Below are 17656 nucleotides of genomic sequence, written 5' to 3' on the forward strand. Positions count from 1 at the left end.
CAGGCTTTTGTTATGTATCCTGGCTCAAATAATGTGTTTCTAACAGCAAACACTCAGAATAAAGTGAGATGATCTGCTGATGATCCTGAATGGCTTGTTGAATGAGTGTTGATAGTCTGAGGCTCATCAATATTAACAGATCTGCTGAAAACACTCTTTATTTCATGACAATAGTTCCTGTTTTCACCTCATTTATTATGCTGATGTCTTCAGATCTCCTGTAAATTGACACTTAAAGCTCATCTCATTGGTGTCAGCAGACTGAGGGGATTTGTTGGCTATTAGGCTATACGTTAATTTCTGTCTTTATGCTTTTAACTGTTTTCCTTACCATTATTTATATTTGGAAGAATTTAAATAATTTATATTATTTGCTATAGTTCTAGATACCTGTATTTTAATGAAGAAGCAGAGTAATGTTAGGATTAGTAATAAAAATAAATAAAAATAATGAATTGGCATCAGTTACTGTACGATAAATAGATAGACAGGCATAAATGCTTAGAAGTGTCATTTATTATAAAAACAAACTCAATAATTGATATTTTTGATTTTGGCAGATTAGCTCCTCCCACAGTAATTCATCATCAGTGAAGCTCCTCCCACAGCAATCACATCATCAGTGAAGCTCCTCCCACAGTAATTCCCCAATAAATGCTGTAAATTCCCATCAGCTACGAGTGAAGACGAGCATCAGAGCATCAGGTAGAGCTGAAATCTGCAAAGACTGAGTTTATTAAAGAGGACAGTGAGAACATGAGTGATCCAGAACCCTGCAGAATGAAACACACTGAAGATCCTGAAGAACAAAGAGGTTGGTGTTTATTCTTCATTCATTCATGATGCTGAAGAACATTCATGTTAGAAACCAGTGTTTCCCACAGAATTAGATTCTATTTGCGGTGGTGTGGTGGGGGGTGATTAAGGCACAACAAAAGGGTTAAATATATCATATATTTTTATTGATACTTGTACACATTTCCATTGTCAACACTTAGTGTTAGATAACTTAAAGACATTGCTATTGCTACATTGCTATGCCATTGCTACACTTTCTATGACTGCTCCACAGACTTCTTGTTGCAAATTTTGCACCCTTTGAACATTTTATTTAACGAGCCTTTTTGAAAAAAATGTTCCAGTGCCCTATCATATGGGAAGGCCTCAGGACAGGGTCCATTAGGGCTGGGTATTGTTCAAAAAATTCCGATACCGATACCTTGATTTCGATACCGGTTCCAAACGATACTTTTTTCAATACCAATTTATGAAATCCGTTTTAATAAGATTACATAACACATTACCTCAGAAAAACTTTGGTTTTATTTATTCAGTTTGACTCATGCTCCTTAGCCAGTGCACAAAGGAACACATTTTTTTTATATATATAAAGAGCTCATGCTCACCAAAGCTGAATTTGTTTGATCAAAAATACAGTAAAATTTGTAACGTTGTGAAATAGTATTACAATTTAAAATCTTATTTTAAAATATTTCAAAATGTAATTTGTGAAAGATTATTTGCTCCAAGTGAGAATGTAATCTGTAATACCATACTGTAGCCACTACATGTCTGTATAGTCCTTTACATAAATATATATTCAGGGCTGTGAAATTCTTAATAATATAAGTTTTTTTATATATATATAATATTTGACCTTGAAGTAATCCAAAAGTAATCAGATTACATTACTTTCATATTGTGGTACTTAGATTACGTTACTGAATACTTTTTTTTATGAAGTAATTTGAAACTGTAACTGTCATGTAGAGAAATGCCGAAAGGCCTGGGAGAAGATAGGAAGGCTCCGTACAAGGGAGTGGTTTTCAAAATACCAGACGTGATTTATTTTAGAAGTTGCATCTTCAAGAAGCAGTCCACAAGGTGCACAAAAATAAACAAAGAAACAAAAGAAACAAAAAAAAACACTTAATGCAACAAACACTGGTGTTACAAAACCAAAAATAAAATGCTGTGAGCAGCAAAAACTTGCACTAAACAATGCCTAGTGGCACATCCACATTGGTAACAGCATGTCTCACCTCAGACGAGTTCAAATGTTTGCACAGAATTCACAGGATGCAACCCCCTTTACTCTGCTCAGACCTTTGTTTAAATACACAAGTTTCCCGCCCAAACACTGGTGGATCAAACCATATGCACGGGGGGAACCTTTCTCCAAATCACACAACAGACTTTCACAGCAAAACATTTGTAGCTACATAACTAATATACATTCTCATAAACTCATTTTTTCCTAAAGTAACCATAATACAAACATACATAACATGCATAACAAACACTCAAATATTAACACCTCATAGCACTCATGTCTCCCTCCATTTTGTAAAATGGTACGTTCCGGATATGCGCACTACCAGAACCCACCTCTAAACACTGGATTAGACAGACAAGATCTAATATGTGCTGTAAAATGCAAACTTACACAATAAATAATTTAACAAACAAGGACTCTTGTATCCTTCACCACATTAACACATGGAACACATGATCTTGGAACTGTCCATCAACATACCCATTGTCAACACACAACATACAACAAACTTTAGGCTGGCACCCTAGTGATGATGTAATTAACCTAGCCCATCATCACAGTAACGGAATACATTTTTAAAGTAACCTTCCCAAGCATGTTAGTGTGAAATATATGCCAATGTTGTTTTGTTGTTTATAGGCCAATGCTGTCAAAAAAACATTTACACAAAGCAAGCCGATCCACTTTTCCATGTTGATAAGAGCATTAAAATAAGAAAAAATAATGGGACAAAAAGAAATCAAAAGACATTTAGAATAGATAAAAATGTGCGATTAATTGCGATTAATCACGTGTTAACTATGACATTAATGCGATTAATCGTGATTAAATATTTTAATCGTTTGACAGCACTTATTTATACACACAAAAATTTGAGATCAGAGTTTTAAAATCAATCAGTTTAAAAGAGAACAATACATCACGGTTGTTTAAACCAATGAGCATTGAGCTGTGTTATCAGCAAGTCGTTTCCCATCATGTTCTTGATCAGTCGGTGGAGAGCAACTGCAGAATCCGACACGGACTTGCGCTCGAGAGAGTTTCAGACACACGTCAGCATGACATCAGAGCAAGGCGGACCGCACTCGGACACATTTATAACCAGCATGCACCTCGCACTGATCACCGGCGATCGGTTCTGCACAGATTTTGCTCATCAAGCCTAGTTTTTTCTTGTCTTCCCATCATGCAGTAGAAAGAGCCCAGGTGATGTCACTTCCGCACCAAATTGTTTTTTTGTTGTTTTTTTACAACATGGAATTAATCAATGCATGCTGATGAATAGTTGTCCTTATTTGCGTACCCTAGTTTTGCACTGATGTAAAAAGACTGACAGTGACACAAGACCTCATGTTGGCAAAATGTTTTAATCTTTTAAATGAAAACCATTCAAAATAACTATAAAAAAAAAACTAGAGATGTTCCGATACCCTTTTTTCCTTCCCGATACCGATTCCGATACCTGGACTCAGGGTATCGGCCGAGACCGAGTACTAATCCGATACCTGGGTGTGTATCTATACAGCTGCAATTCATACTAGCTCTGTATGAATTGATAGAATTATTTTATAGAAGGTATTTTAGTTTTACAATATAACTGTATAAAAAAGTGCAACAAATAAATCTAGGAATCTAAAAAATGATATATGAATAATAGGGGTCCACAAAATTCACGGTTTGGTTCGATACCATGGTGTCACGGTTCGGTACGTTTTCAATACAGCAAAAGGAAAGAAATGCCAGAGAAATTTCCTTGATTTACATTTTTTATTAATTTATTTTTTATTAAAACTAACATCATAAAGTATGATAATTTTTTTACTTTGAGCAATGATGGAGCTATACTTGACATATACAACAAAAACAGCTCCTTATAAAAAAAAAAAAAATGTAATATTGTAGTAGTGATAAACAAAGGTTTATTTTATTTCAGATTAACATTTGAGGGCAGCAATTTTATTCATAATGTCAAAATAAAACCAAACGTTACTTGAAAGCACAATGTTTCTTCCAGGTTTCCACGCGCTGTTTGATCCGTTAAAGGGTTACTTCAGGATTTAGCATTAAGCTTTGTATTAGTAGAAAACCTGTAGTATTTTCGAATTACCATGCTTTCCACCCTTATATCCCCCTGAGACGAGAGATTTATGTATTTTTTGTCTGGAAAAAATCGTCATTTTGCGTCATCGGAGGATTTTCTGGCCAGAGGCTAAAGACTACAGCCAGTAGATGGTGTTGTTCCGCATGTTTTCAGCCCGCCCATAGAGGGTGGGATCTCACTCACAGAATGTACACAGTATCAGCCGTCTTTCTTTGGAAGCTAAGCTAGCATGCTCTTGTTCTGTGGAGAAAGCTGAATAATAGGAGAAAGCTGAGTAAGTATGGGTTACCATCTTCCTTTTCCCGGACTTGTCCGGCGGGCGAGACTGTTAAAAATGTCCGGGATTCGGCTTTTGCGTTCTGCGGTCGCCATTCATTGTTTACATGCACACCTCTCGTTTCAATCTAACTGAATTCATTCCGATTGGTGAATCTGACTGTAGTGTTTACATGAACGCTAAACAAGTGATCGGTTGATGTGCGCTTTACCCTTGCTAAGAAAATTTCCGCTCCTCCGTGAGAGATGCGAGACCCGGCGCGTCTCAGTAATGACGCCACCGGCCTCGCGCCGTTCTCCCGCGGCCGTCAGCCTCGTCCTGCTCGCCACAGTAAACATGATGAATGGCGACTGTAGAACGCAAAAGCCGAATCCCGGACATTTTGGGTCTCTAAATCCCTGGCAAACTCATCACGTAGGCTAGCCTTGTTGTTTTCAACTGTGCTCTCTAACCGGTAGGCGTGGCCTCCTAAGGCAGCGAAGCAAGTGCATTCTGGGAGTTGTTGTCTTTCATCCACATAAGCCAAAAATACATTTTCTGGCTTTTCTCAGTCTAGAAAGCTCCAAATTCAAAAATTTCTCCACATTTCTTCTACTTAAATGACCTATTTTAAATACACATTCATCTTCCCAGAGGTGAAGTATCCCTTTAATAACGGAGAAATGTGAATGCTTCTCACTAGATCTCGCAGCGATGTTATTACTTCAGTGGCGAATTCAAATGCTTTCTTTACTGGATCTCTTAGTGCTGTGTAGTAACAGTGTCGCTTGATCAAGATCGGCTCGCGCTGCACTGGTCCAAACTATTTAATGGTCCGTGAAGCACAAAATAACAAGTAGCGCAGTTTTGTTCCGTTTTTATTACGTTTGCCATTTGATGTTGGGCGCCAGCGTCTCTTACATTATGCGCTTGCCGCGCGCCTACATTTGAAAATTTGTGTTTTCATTTCTTCTTCGCTGCTCTAAACAGTGGTTGCTTGTGGCAACAGCACAACTTCCTGTGTTGCCACAAGCAACCACTGTTTAGAGCAGCGAAGAAGAATTGATCTCCGATTTGCAGCGTTAAGCAAAGTTATCGTGCATAACTAGGTATTGTTTAATAAAATGGTATCGGATCGGTACATGGGTAGATGTACTCGCCGATACCGATGCCAGAATTTTTATTGGTATCGGCGGCATTTCCGATACTAGTATCGGAATCGGAACAACCCTAAAAAAAACACGTATTTTTTTAATGTTTGATTGTATTTTATTGTATTTTATTGTATTTTATAATGTTTAAGTATATTTTAAATATTTGCTCTATTAGGTAGGAAATATACATAAATTGAATAAAGTTACACCTCTCAGACTTCACTGTAATTTTCTCTGACATTTTTCTTTGATTTGATTTTTTTACATTAATGTATCACAGAAGCGGGTTTATTAGGCTGCTGTCGCTTTAAGATCTGATGTATACAAATGCGGATCTGGATCTGACAAGCATCTGATGTTGTCAACTCTTTGCGGTCATTTAACACTTTTTAACTAATTTAATACTGTGCTTACGAGGATACTCGACAAACTGAACATTTTGGCATACTTTTGTGTGTTTTTGTTCAAGCGTGAAAGAGAAGCAGCTGCGCGCTGTCTAAAGCGGCATTCTGAGCGCACGAGTGCTGTGTGTGTGTGTGTGTGTGTGTTGCGTGTATCACACAGAGAGGAGATATTAAGACAGCACGCCGCCAGTACAGATTTAAAGGGATACTCCACTTTTTTCGGAAATATGCTCATTTTACAACTCCCCCAGAGTTAAACAGTTGAGTTTTACCGTTTTAGAATCCATTCAGCCGAACTCCGGTTCTGACGGTACCACTTTTAGCATAGCTTAGCATAGATCATTGATTCTGACGAGTCCAGTAGCATTTCTTTCAAAGTGACCAAAGAGTTTCAATATTTTTCCTATTTAAAACTTGACTCTTCTGTAGTTAAACCGTGTACTAAGATTGACGGAAAATGAAAAGTTGCGATTTTCTAAGCCTATATGGCTAGGAACTACTCTCATTCCGGCGTAATAATCAAGGAACTGTGCGGCCGTACCATGGGTGCAACAGGCGTAATGATATGACGCAGCGCCTGAAAATAGTTCTAATAGGTTAGACAAACTTAGTCCCGGTCACGTTGGAAGAAGTTACCGAGCTGGGGACTATTTTCAGGCGCTATCATATCATATTACGCCTGTTGCACCCATGGTACGGCCGCACAGTTCCTTGATTATTACGCCGGAATGAGAGTAGTTCCTAGCCATATAGGCTCTGGGGGAGTTGTAAAATGAGCATATTTCCGAAAAAAGTGGAGTATCCCTTTAAATTCTTATTTTTTGTGTTTTATCACTCTTGAGTTGTTTATTAGCACTGGAATGAATGATAGCGTGATAAAATAATATAGAGCAGCCAATGGATGAAAGAAAATATCTGATGCTGCATTAATTGCGTTAAATATTTTTAACGCGTTGAACTGAAATAATTAATCGCATGCGGTAACGTGTTCATTTTGACAGCCCTAATTTTTGTATAATAAAACATAAACATTAATGTCTATGGCGAGCCGCGAGTCACGCAGGCACTGGGCAACTCCACAGTCGAGCCGACCCCGGGATAAAATAGTCAGAATATAAACACTTATTATAGGCGTACCGTAGTGATTCAGGATAAGTCAAAAACACGGTTTGGAAAATGGATTAATGATGTACTGATACAACAGCGTTCTGTTGCGCATGCATGAATTTAACTGAGTTGTACATGACCATGCACTCGCACAAATGCGACCACATAAAATTTGAACTCGCACATTCTCAAAAAATGGTCGAATATGCGACCATTTTGGTCGCAGTCTGGAACCCTGCAGGAGTAACAGGGTTGAGTGAAACATGTAGGACACAGATAATGCTAATAAAATAGTTAATTTAAAGCCAGTTGAAGTTATGGCCACTCTACACTTTGAGCTTGTGAAGTTTCTACAGACACTGCAATGGCCGTGGAATGACGTCACATTCTCTGGCAGCTTTTTTACAAACACAAGTTCAACATATAACAAATAATAATTATTCAAAATGTAAAAGTAAACAATCCAATCCACTTGAATGCTAAACGCTTGTTATTTCTCACAGGGTAATTCACTTGAGCTTGTGTTTCTGGCGTCCCACTTTCACATGCGCATGAATGGAAGTCAGTGCAAGGAAAAGTCTAGTGTGAACGGCCATTAATAATTAAAACATTTTAGTAAAATAAATATCAATCTCAAAGTTGGTATCGAAACATGGCAGTATTGTATATTTTAATGTTAATATCATGTTAGATAATTGTGTCAATGATCAAATAAATTCAATATTTCTTGCTAAAGAAACATGGGATTCATGCCTACAATGTTTTAAAGATAATAATTGGATGATAAATTTACCTCGTTCATGGAAAGTTTCAAGGACATATAATCAATTTATAAAAAGGCATCAAATTATCATAATATTTTATAGCAGTTGTCTACTTTCTACTATTACATCAGGGCTCACTTTCATGTCTTTCACTTTATATTTCTCTCATTAATTATTATTATTTTGATGTACTGAAAATTAAATGTGATATTTTTTTTCTTTCCTTTTTGAAGTGGAGAAGGAGAGTGAAGAACTGAGTGAAGTGGAGGAGGAGAGTGAAGAACTGAGTAAAGTGGAGAAGGAGAGTGAAGAACTGAGTGAAGTGGAGGAGGAGAGAGAAGAACTGAGTGAAGTGGGGGAGGAACATCATGTCAAACCTGAAGAAAAACCTTTGAGTCGCTCAAAGACTAAAAAGACATTTTTAAAGAAAAGAAGAGCCAAGAAATCTTTCACCTGCACTCAGTGTGGAAAGAGTTTCACAACCAAACAATTTCTTGAGATTCACATTAGAGTTCATACTGGAGAGAAGCCGTTCACATGTGATCAGTGTGGGAAGAGTTTCAGTCAATTATCATCCCTTAATGTTCACATGAAGATCCACAGCGGAGAGAAGCCGTTCTCATGTGATCAGTGTGGGAAGAGTTTCAGTCATTCATCACACCTTAATGCTCACATGAGGATCCACACTGGAGAGAAGCCGTTCACATGTGATCAGTGTGGAAAGAGATTCTCATGCAAACCATATCTTAATGTTCACATGATGATCCACACCGGAGAGAAGCCGTTCTCATGTGATCAATGCGGCAAAAGATTTCTCTGTACATCAAACCTAAAGAGACATCTGACAGTTCATACGAAGGAGAAGCCGCATTCATGTTCTGTGTGTGGAAAGAGTTTTTCACGGCTGCAATATTTACATAGACATGAGAAAATTCACACTGGAGTGAGAGAGTACATGTGCTTTGAGTGTGAGAAGACTTTCACTACAGCGGACAATTTAAAACAGCACCAGAGAATTCACACTGGAGAAAAACCTTACAAGTGTTCACACTGTGACAAGAGATTCAATCAGTCAGAAAATCTGAAAACACATGAGATGATCCACACTGGAGAAAAACCTTATAAGTGTTCACACTGTGACAAGAGATTCAGTCGATCAGCAGATCTGAAAACACATGAGAGGATCCATACTGGAGAGAAACCATACAAGTGTTCACACTGTGACAAGAGATTCAGTCGATCAGCAGATCTGAAAACACATGAGAGGATCCATACTGGAGAGAAACCATACAAGTGTTCACACTGTGACAAGAGATTCAGTCAGTCAGCAGATCTGAAATCACATGAGAGGATCCATACTGGAGAGAAACCATACAAGTGTTCACACTGTGACAAGAGATTCAGTCGATCAGCAGATCTGAAAACACATGAGAGGATCCACACTGGAGAAAAACCTTACAAGTGTTCACACTGTGACAAGAGATTCAGTCGATCAGCACATCTGAAAACACATGAGATGATCCACACTGGAGAGAAGCCTTACAAGTGTTCACACTGTGACAAGAGATTCAGTCGGTCAGCAGATCTGAAAACACATGAGAGGATCCACACTGGAGAAAAACCTTACAAGTGTTCACACTGTGACAAGAGATTCAGTCTGTCAGCAAATCTGAAAACACATGAGATGATCCACACTGGAGAAAAACCTTACAAGTGTTCACACTGTGACAAGAGATTCAGCATGTCATCATCTCTAAAAAGACATGAGAGGATCCACACTAGAGAGAAGCCGCACACGTGTGATCAGTGCAGGAAGAGTTTCTCTATTAAAGCTAACCTGAAGCGACACATGAATATCCATGCCGTGGAGAAACCACATCACCGCATGCATCGTTAAAATAGTCCAACAGACTACAGTGGCTCAAATAGTGATGTCCGGTACGTGAACGAATCGTTCTTTTGAACCGGTTCTTTTTAGTGAACTGGTCGAACCAGTACACTAAATCGGACTGAATCGTTCGAAACAGTTCGCGTCTTGCGTCAGCACTGATCCACAACAAGTTACTAAAGTCACTCACTTTCGGACATGCCTGAGTCCTGACAGTCCCTTTGACTCAAAATAAACCAATATCCCGGAGTAGGCATATATGTTACTCCAGTAAATCCAACAGTTCACTGAACTGAGACATGTTGTGCTGAGAGAAGTGATGAGCACGAGCAGTTGATATGAGCATGCGCGCACTACCGAACGCACAGGTACAGCGGTTCTCGGACCACCAGTACAGAACCGAGAACTGTTTCTTTCGGACACGTTCGACACGGAGAACCGATGAGCTGATGAGCTGAGCATGCGTGCAATTCTGTCAGAGGGACGAAATGCATGTTTCTTCAGTATTTTATTGAACATCAATAAGTGTAACAAAATAAAACATTTTAGAAACATGTTTATCACATAGGCTACTGCCTTTTCACCGTATTATTTTAAAGATTGGAAACGCAATGAATGGATTGTAAAACTAAACATTTATTATTATAGCCTACTAAAACATTATTTTCTGGAACAGATCATTTAATTTCTAAGTAAGTTGATATACATTTTTGACGTAAACTCTTGCCAAGGTTTTAAAGGGTGCAAAGTAAATGTTTATAATGTGTTAATCTAAACATAACGTATTAAACATACTGGAGACACGCATCGAGTTTTTAGTTTTGTCGACTGAAGGCTATAGCCTAGTAAGGTTTCAGTAGTTCTCAGCTCACACACAGGCATGCTACGGTTCTCGAGTCAAGACCTGGTTGTTGTTGCAGCAGTTCTCGGATCACCAGTACAGAACCGAGAACTGTTTCTTTCAGATGCGTTCGATACAGAGAACCGACGAGCTGGCGAGACTGCGCATGCGTGATCGCACCGTCTCTGAACCAAACTTTCTTTTGACCAACTGATGCTATGTTTATACTGTCTATGTGCTGTGCTGATACATGAGCACGGGTGAACAAAGGACTTGAAATTCTGCGAAATGTAAGTTTATTTAATTACAAATAAAATAAAAATGATGAAGACCAGTTTATTCACTTCAAGACATGTAAAACATCAGCGTTTGCGCATCGCCTTAGGCCTACTACAGGGTTCATTTTCAAAACGTAAATGTAAGAAACCTATCCAAGATGATTATGATGATGAATACTTTTTTTTAACTGAAGTTATGATTACAAATGCCTTTATTTGAATGTATATTTATCCGCCGGGATGATAGAATTGATGTCATTACGTGATGACGTAAAAGAACTGGTGAACCGGTTTTTTGAACCGGTTCATTGAAACGAACTGTCCGAAAGAACCGGTTCGCGGAAAAGAACCGGACTTCCCATCACTAGGCTCAACCTTAAGTTTATCAAGCGACGAGAATACCCCGCTCTCCCCTACGTAATATTTACATATGATTTGACAGTTTACTTGAAGTTCCTAAAAAACATTATTTTATTTACTTCACTTTTTACATTACTTTATTTTCAACACAAAATTAAAATTAAATGTGTGTGTGTGTAAACATTCTCAGCATGAAATGTTTCTGTTCGTGTGGGTTAACTGCACCATCACATGTGATATGCTGTGCTCTGCCTCAGAACAGCTGTATTCTTATATTGGGTCCCTTATGCCTCGTTTCCACTGAGCAGTACGGTACGGGACAGTACAGTACGGTTCGGGTCTGTTAACCATGATCTGGCTAGCGTTTCCACTGCCAACAGTACCCTTACTTGATAGGCGTGGTGTTTCGATCGACGTCATTTCCGCGCGAAGAAGAACATAGTAAACTACAGTGGATGACATACAGCAGATCTTGTTCTTGCTCCTCGACATGTTTGTCACAAGAAGACAAGCGCCGACATTAGGCTTTTCTCAGTATCAAGTACGCAAAGTTTTTACTTGCCATGTGCGACTCCTACATGGTACAGCGCGTTCTTAAAAGCGTCACTCAGCTCGCTCTGCTACTCCGGATATCTCTGTTAACTTACTCTGTATGTACATTTTAAGCAACAATAAAACGAAATATGTTATAAAACACCACTCTGCCTCTTTTCGTTTTCATTTAAATAAATTAAATATTATAGGGACACAAATGTGGTTCATGTGCAACGCATATTGATTATTCACTGCACGTTATATGTTATTCTATTTATAACAAAACGAAATTTAAAACACAACCCTAACGTTACCTCTTTTTGTTTAAATAATTTTTTTAACATATTCCAGGCAATATATGCATTTGTACAAATGTTGCAATAAACATCAGTGATAATCTTGTAATAAAAAAATGACAAGAAACCATATTTCTTTTTGTAAAATTTCAGTTTTTATAAATAATAGCCTATATAAAAGTTTAAGTAAAAGGTACAAGAAGCTATACAATAAGAAATAAAGCAAACAAGTCAAATATCCAAATGCAGCGCTCTAGTCTAACATTACAAGTAAAGTTAAATACAAATAGCCTATAACGTTAATATGAAACTAAACTTAGCCCTCAGCCAAAACGATTGACAGGAAACTCATTGTATATTCACGAGACCAAAGATCGCCCGTTAGGTCTACACAAGACGAATTATATCTCATGTTTAACCACAACCGTCGGAGTCAGCGACGAACGTCAGAAGAACTAGCCGAGGAAAGGCTAATCCAGCCAGGAAACATGAGCGCCCGCTGAACGCAAAGACCGGGGAAAAAAAATCATCTTTATAAATAAACCACAGATTTGGGCTTTAAACAACTACATTCTCGCCTTAAAATTACATTTCGTGATACAGTAACAGTAGTATTATAATAAACTGTATATTAAAAAATGGCGCTTCTTATGTTGTTCTCCTTGTAGCATGCGCAAGTGACGATTCTCTGTCAACCAATCAACGTCCTGCAGTGAGTCTAGCTCCACCTTTTAGTACCGTTCCACTGTGCTAGGTACCCCAATGGAAGGGTACCTAAAAAGTGGTACGGTACGGTTCGGCATTTTGGTACCATTCACAACTTTTGATAGTGGAAACGCAAATAAATGCGTTCCGTACTGTACCGCTCAGTGGAAACGAGCCATTAGAAGCTGGATTGGGTCCCTTAGCCCTACAATCTAAGAAAGAAGTAAAGAGCTTAGGTGTCATTTTTTTAACCACAATGCTCCAAAAATGTGGAATTCTTACCAAGTAAAGTGAAGTGAGTTTACTAGCATTCACATTTTTACAAGGCAGGTTAAGAGAGACAAGTGAGAGTGTTTAGAGAGGTACTGGCATGGCTTTGAGTGTTTGCTCAACTGAGCCGGATGCAAGAAACCCTATTACAAGGAAAATTTTTGGTTCTACAGCTCAATGTAAGTTGTATATATTTTGTAATTCTATGTTTATTATATTAGTTATTTAGTAAGTAATTTTAATTTATAAAGCACATTTACACACAAAACTGGTCACAAAACTGACAAGTAAAAAAAAAACCTCCTTGAACTGCCACCTTATCGTGGTGGAGGGGTTTGAGTACCCGAACGACCCTAGGAGCTATGTTGTCTGGGGCTATATGCCCCTGGTAGGGTCTCCTAAGGCAAACAGGTCCTAGGCGAAGTGTCAGACTAAGAGCGGTTCAAAACCCTTTATGAGGACTATACACTTGAGGACCGTGACGTCGTCCGGCATGGCACAGCTGGGGCCCCACCCTGAAGCCAGGCCCGGGGTTGGGGCTCGTATGCGAGCGCCTGGTGGTGGTCAGGCCTCCCCCATGGGGTCCGGCTGGGCTCAGTCCGAAGGAGCGACGTGGGGCTGCCCTCCCGTGGACCCACCACCTGCAGGAGGGACCGTAAGGGGCCGGTGCATAGTGGATCGGGCGGCAGTCAAAGGCGGTGGCCTCGACAACCCGATCCCTGGACCCGGAATCTAGCTCTAGGGACATGGAATGTCACCTCTATGGTGGGGAAGGAGCCTGAGATTGTGTGTGAGATTCCGACTAGAGATAGTTGGGATCACCTCCACGCACTGCTTGGGCTCTGGAACCACACTCCTCAAAAGAGGATGGACTCTTCACCACTCTGGAGTTGCCCATGGTGAGAGGCGGCGGGCTGGTATGGGTTTGCTTATAGCCCCCCAGCTCAGCCGCCATGTGTTGAAGTTTACCCCGGTGAACGAGAGGGTCACTTCCCTGCACTTTCGGGTCGGGGATAGGTCTCTCACTGTCGTGTGCGCCTATGGGCCAAACGGCAGTGTAGAGTACCCGGACTTCTTGGAGACTGGGAGGGGTGCTAGAAAGTGCTCCGACTGGGGACTCCGTCATTCTACTGGGGGACTTCAAAGCCCATGTGGGCAGCGACAGTGACACCTGGAGGGACGTGATTGGGAGGAACGGCCTCCCTGATCTGAACCCGATTGGTGTTCTGTTATTGGACTTCTGTGCTAGTTACAGCTTGCCCATAACAAACACCATGTTCAAGCATAAGTGTGTCCATCAGTGCACATGGCACCAGGACACCCTTGGCCGGAGGTCGACTTTGTGGTTGTTTCATCTGACCTCCAGCCGTATGTCGTGGACACTCGGGTGAAGAGAGGGTCTGATCTGTCAACTGATCACCACCTGGTGGTGAGTTGGATCCGATGGCGGGGGAGGAAGCTGGACAGACTCGGCAGACCAAAACGTACTGTGAGGGAATGTTGGGAACGTTTGGCCGAATCCCCTGTCAGAGAGATCTTCAACTTCCACCTCCGGCAGAGCTTCGACCAGATCCCAAGGGAGTCTGGAGATATTGAGTCCGAGTGGACCATGTTCTCCACCTCCATTGTCAACGCGGCCACTCGGAGCTGGTGCCTGTCGAGGCGGCAATCCCTGAACCTGGTGGGGGACACCGGAAGTAAGGGATGCCGTAAACCTGAAGGAGTCCTATCGGGCCAGGCTGGCTTGTGGGACTCCTGAGGCAGCTGACGGGTACCGAGAGGCCAAGCGGACTGCAGCCCGGGTGGTTGTGGAGGCAAAAAATCGGCCTGGGAGGAGTTCGGTGAGGCCATAAAGAAGAAAACCAGTCGGCCTCGAAGAGATTATGGCAAACTGTCCAAGCAGTGCCCTACCAATGCTGTTTTCAGTGGAGGTGGGCAGCTGTTGACCTCGACTGGGGATGTCATCGGACGGTGGAAGGAATACTTCGAGGATCTCCTCAATCCCACCGTCACGTCTTCCATTGAGGAAGCAGAGGCTGAGGGCTCAGGGGTGGACTCGTCCATCACCCAAGCTGAAGTCACTGAGGTAGTCAAGAAACTACTCGGTTGCAAGGCACCGGGGTTGGATGAGATCCGCCCTGAGTACCTCAAGTCTCTGGATGTTGTGGGGCTGTCTTGGCTGACACGCCTCTGCAACATCGCGTGGCGGTCGGGGACAGTGCCTTTGGACTGGCAGAACTGTCAGGAAATGATGGCAGTCGACAACGCGCTGAGGCGTTTTTGTCCCCAAATAAAAGGTCACCACGTCTTGGTCCGTTCGGACAACATGTCGGTGGTGTCCTATATAAATCACCAAGGAGGTATCAGATCCCGAAACCTTTACAGGCTGACGGAACGCCACCTGGTTTGGGCTCAGCACAATCTGGGTCGCTCAGAGCAGCGCACGTGCCAGGCCATCTGAATTTGGGACCAGACAGACTGTCCAGAAACGAATATTCAGGCAGGAGAATGGTCCCTACACCCACAGACAGTCCAACTGCTGTGGAAAACTTTTGGCAGAGCAAAGATAGACCTGTTTGCGTCTCGCTTACTGTCCAGAGTTTTTCTCCGAGAGCAGGGATGCGCTGGCCCCGCTGCCCACTCTATGCTTTTCCCCCAGTTGCGCTCCTGCTTCAGGTGTTAGAGTGAATCAGGGAAAACGGAAGCTCAGTGCTACTGGTGGCTCCATTCTGGAAGAACTAGGCTTGGTTCCCAGTTCTGATGCAGCTGACAAGCACTGCCCCATGGCCAATACCTGTGAGGAAGGACCTCCTCTCTCAGGCCAAAGGCTCGATCAGGCATCCTCGCCCAGAGCTGTGGTCCCTACATGCGTGGGCCATCAATGGGTACCCATATTACCATAGCAGCCTTTACTAAACCGACGTTTGGCCAGTCACTTGGAAGAAACGATCTGGTTATTCGCTTCCTTAGAGGAGCTAAGAGTTTAAATCCTCCCAGACCTCCCTCAGTTCCCATGTGGGACCTTTCTACGGTCTTGGAAGCCATGAAAGGTGCCCCATTCGAGCCAATCCAATCAATAGATATCAAACACTTGTCTTTCAAGACATTGTTTCTTCTGGCTCTCGCTTCAGTAAAGCGTATAGGGGACTTACAAGCGCTCTCAGTGAGTCTGTATTGAGTTTTGGCCAAATGACTCGAAAGTCATACTCAAACCGAGGCACGGGTATGTTCCTAAATCCCTCAACACACCGTTTAGGGCTCAGGTGATTTCCCTGTCGGCCCTGCCGGTCTCTAACGAGGAGAAGGACGCAAACTTCCTTTGCCCGGTCAGGGCATTAAGGGCTTATGTGTCTCGCTCGACTGTCTTCAGACAGACAGAGCAGCACTTTGTCTCGTTCAACGGACGTTCTAAGGGACTAGCTGTGTCGAAACAGAGCCTATCCAGATGGATAGTTGATGCTATAGCGCTGGCTTACACTTCTAAGGGCCTGCAGTGCCCGTTAGGTGTCAGAGCGCATTCCACAAGAGGCATGGCCTCGTCATGAGCTTGGTCTAGTGCAGGGGTGTCAAACTCAGTTCCTGGAGGGCCACAGCCCTGCAGAGTTTAGCTTCAACCCGAATTAAACACACATGATCAGCTAATCAAGTCCTTCAGGCTTATTTGAAGAAGCATGTTTGGAACAAAACTCTGTAGGGCTGTGGCCCTCCAGGTACTGAGTTTGACACCCCTGGTCTAGTGGGATTGCCTTGTAAGATATCTGTATGGTGGCAGGCTGGGCCTCCCCATCTACATTTATAAGGTTGTATAACCTAGAGGTTCCCGCCTTGCAGGCTAAGCTGCTTTCGGTCTAATAAATCGGTATTGTCCGATTTGGTTTTAATATTATAGTTATTATAGCTAGTCTTAAGACAACTTAGTTTGAATAAAAGTAATATTTGTGTGGTGTTCAATGTTGTTATCAATAGAGATACGCGGATGGGGTATTATTTCATCCGCAACTGCATCACAAAACTCATCATCCGCACCAACGTTTTTTGACCAGATTTCAAAGCCGCACCAGCCCGCCATCCGCTGAATGTTTTGCGGTCTATGGACGATGCAATGCTCTGCTGATGCGCGCCGCAAGAAAGCCCTTGTCTGTTCTAAAGGATGCAGCAAAGATATTTAATGCTAATGTATGAGGCATAGGCCTACGCTGAGTTTCATTAATTTAAGATGAGATGCGCTGTAGTTCAGCTTCACAATGCAATGCAAGTGAACGCGGCGCATCGGAGCCTCAATGTCACGGTTATTATATTGTCTCCTATAGGTTTTAATTATTAAATACATGCAATTGGTTGATGAAACATTTATTAAAATTAAGATACAATTTGTACAAAACGAAATTCGCTTTAAAGAAAGGATTTCTACAAAGCAAAACTTAATGAAGTGGTAAAAATCATGTCTGACGATTTACAAAACAAAACTTCATTAGGCTAAGTGGTAAAAAAAAAACATGTCTCCCGATTGCAAATGTTCATTGCTAATGTTTATTATTGCAAATGTTTTTCATTTGTTTAATAAATCTCATAATGATGGCACATCACTATATCATAGCTTTTATTTCCATCTCAAATGATTGGCGGTCGGTCGCTACTTGGC

The 17656-nt window shown here is 41.4% G+C and overlaps 2 protein-coding genes across 2 annotated transcripts in view; one reads left to right on the top strand and one right to left on the bottom strand.

Annotated features, from left to right (window-relative positions):
- The window catches only part of LOC311094947 (uncharacterized protein), a 47195-nt gene that overhangs the window by 4647 nt on the left and 24892 nt on the right, over positions 1-17656 (bottom strand). The gene's annotated exons all lie outside the window — the stretch shown is intronic.
- LOC311094674 (uncharacterized protein) lies at positions 331-12117 on the top strand. The gene is made up of 3 exons (XM_084132782.1): positions 331-814; positions 8076-9761; positions 11218-12117. Exons 1-2 carry the CDS (start codon positions 757-759, stop codon positions 9737-9739), a joined length of 1722 nt encoding a protein of 573 aa, XP_083988908.1. The 5' UTR covers positions 331-756; the 3' UTR covers positions 9740-9761; positions 11218-12117.

The sequence above is a fragment of the Abramis brama genome (genome assembly GCF_963993115.1).
Source record: "Abramis brama genome assembly, chromosome: 1".
Lineage (NCBI taxonomy): Eukaryota > Metazoa > Chordata > Actinopteri > Cypriniformes > Leuciscidae > Abramis > Abramis brama.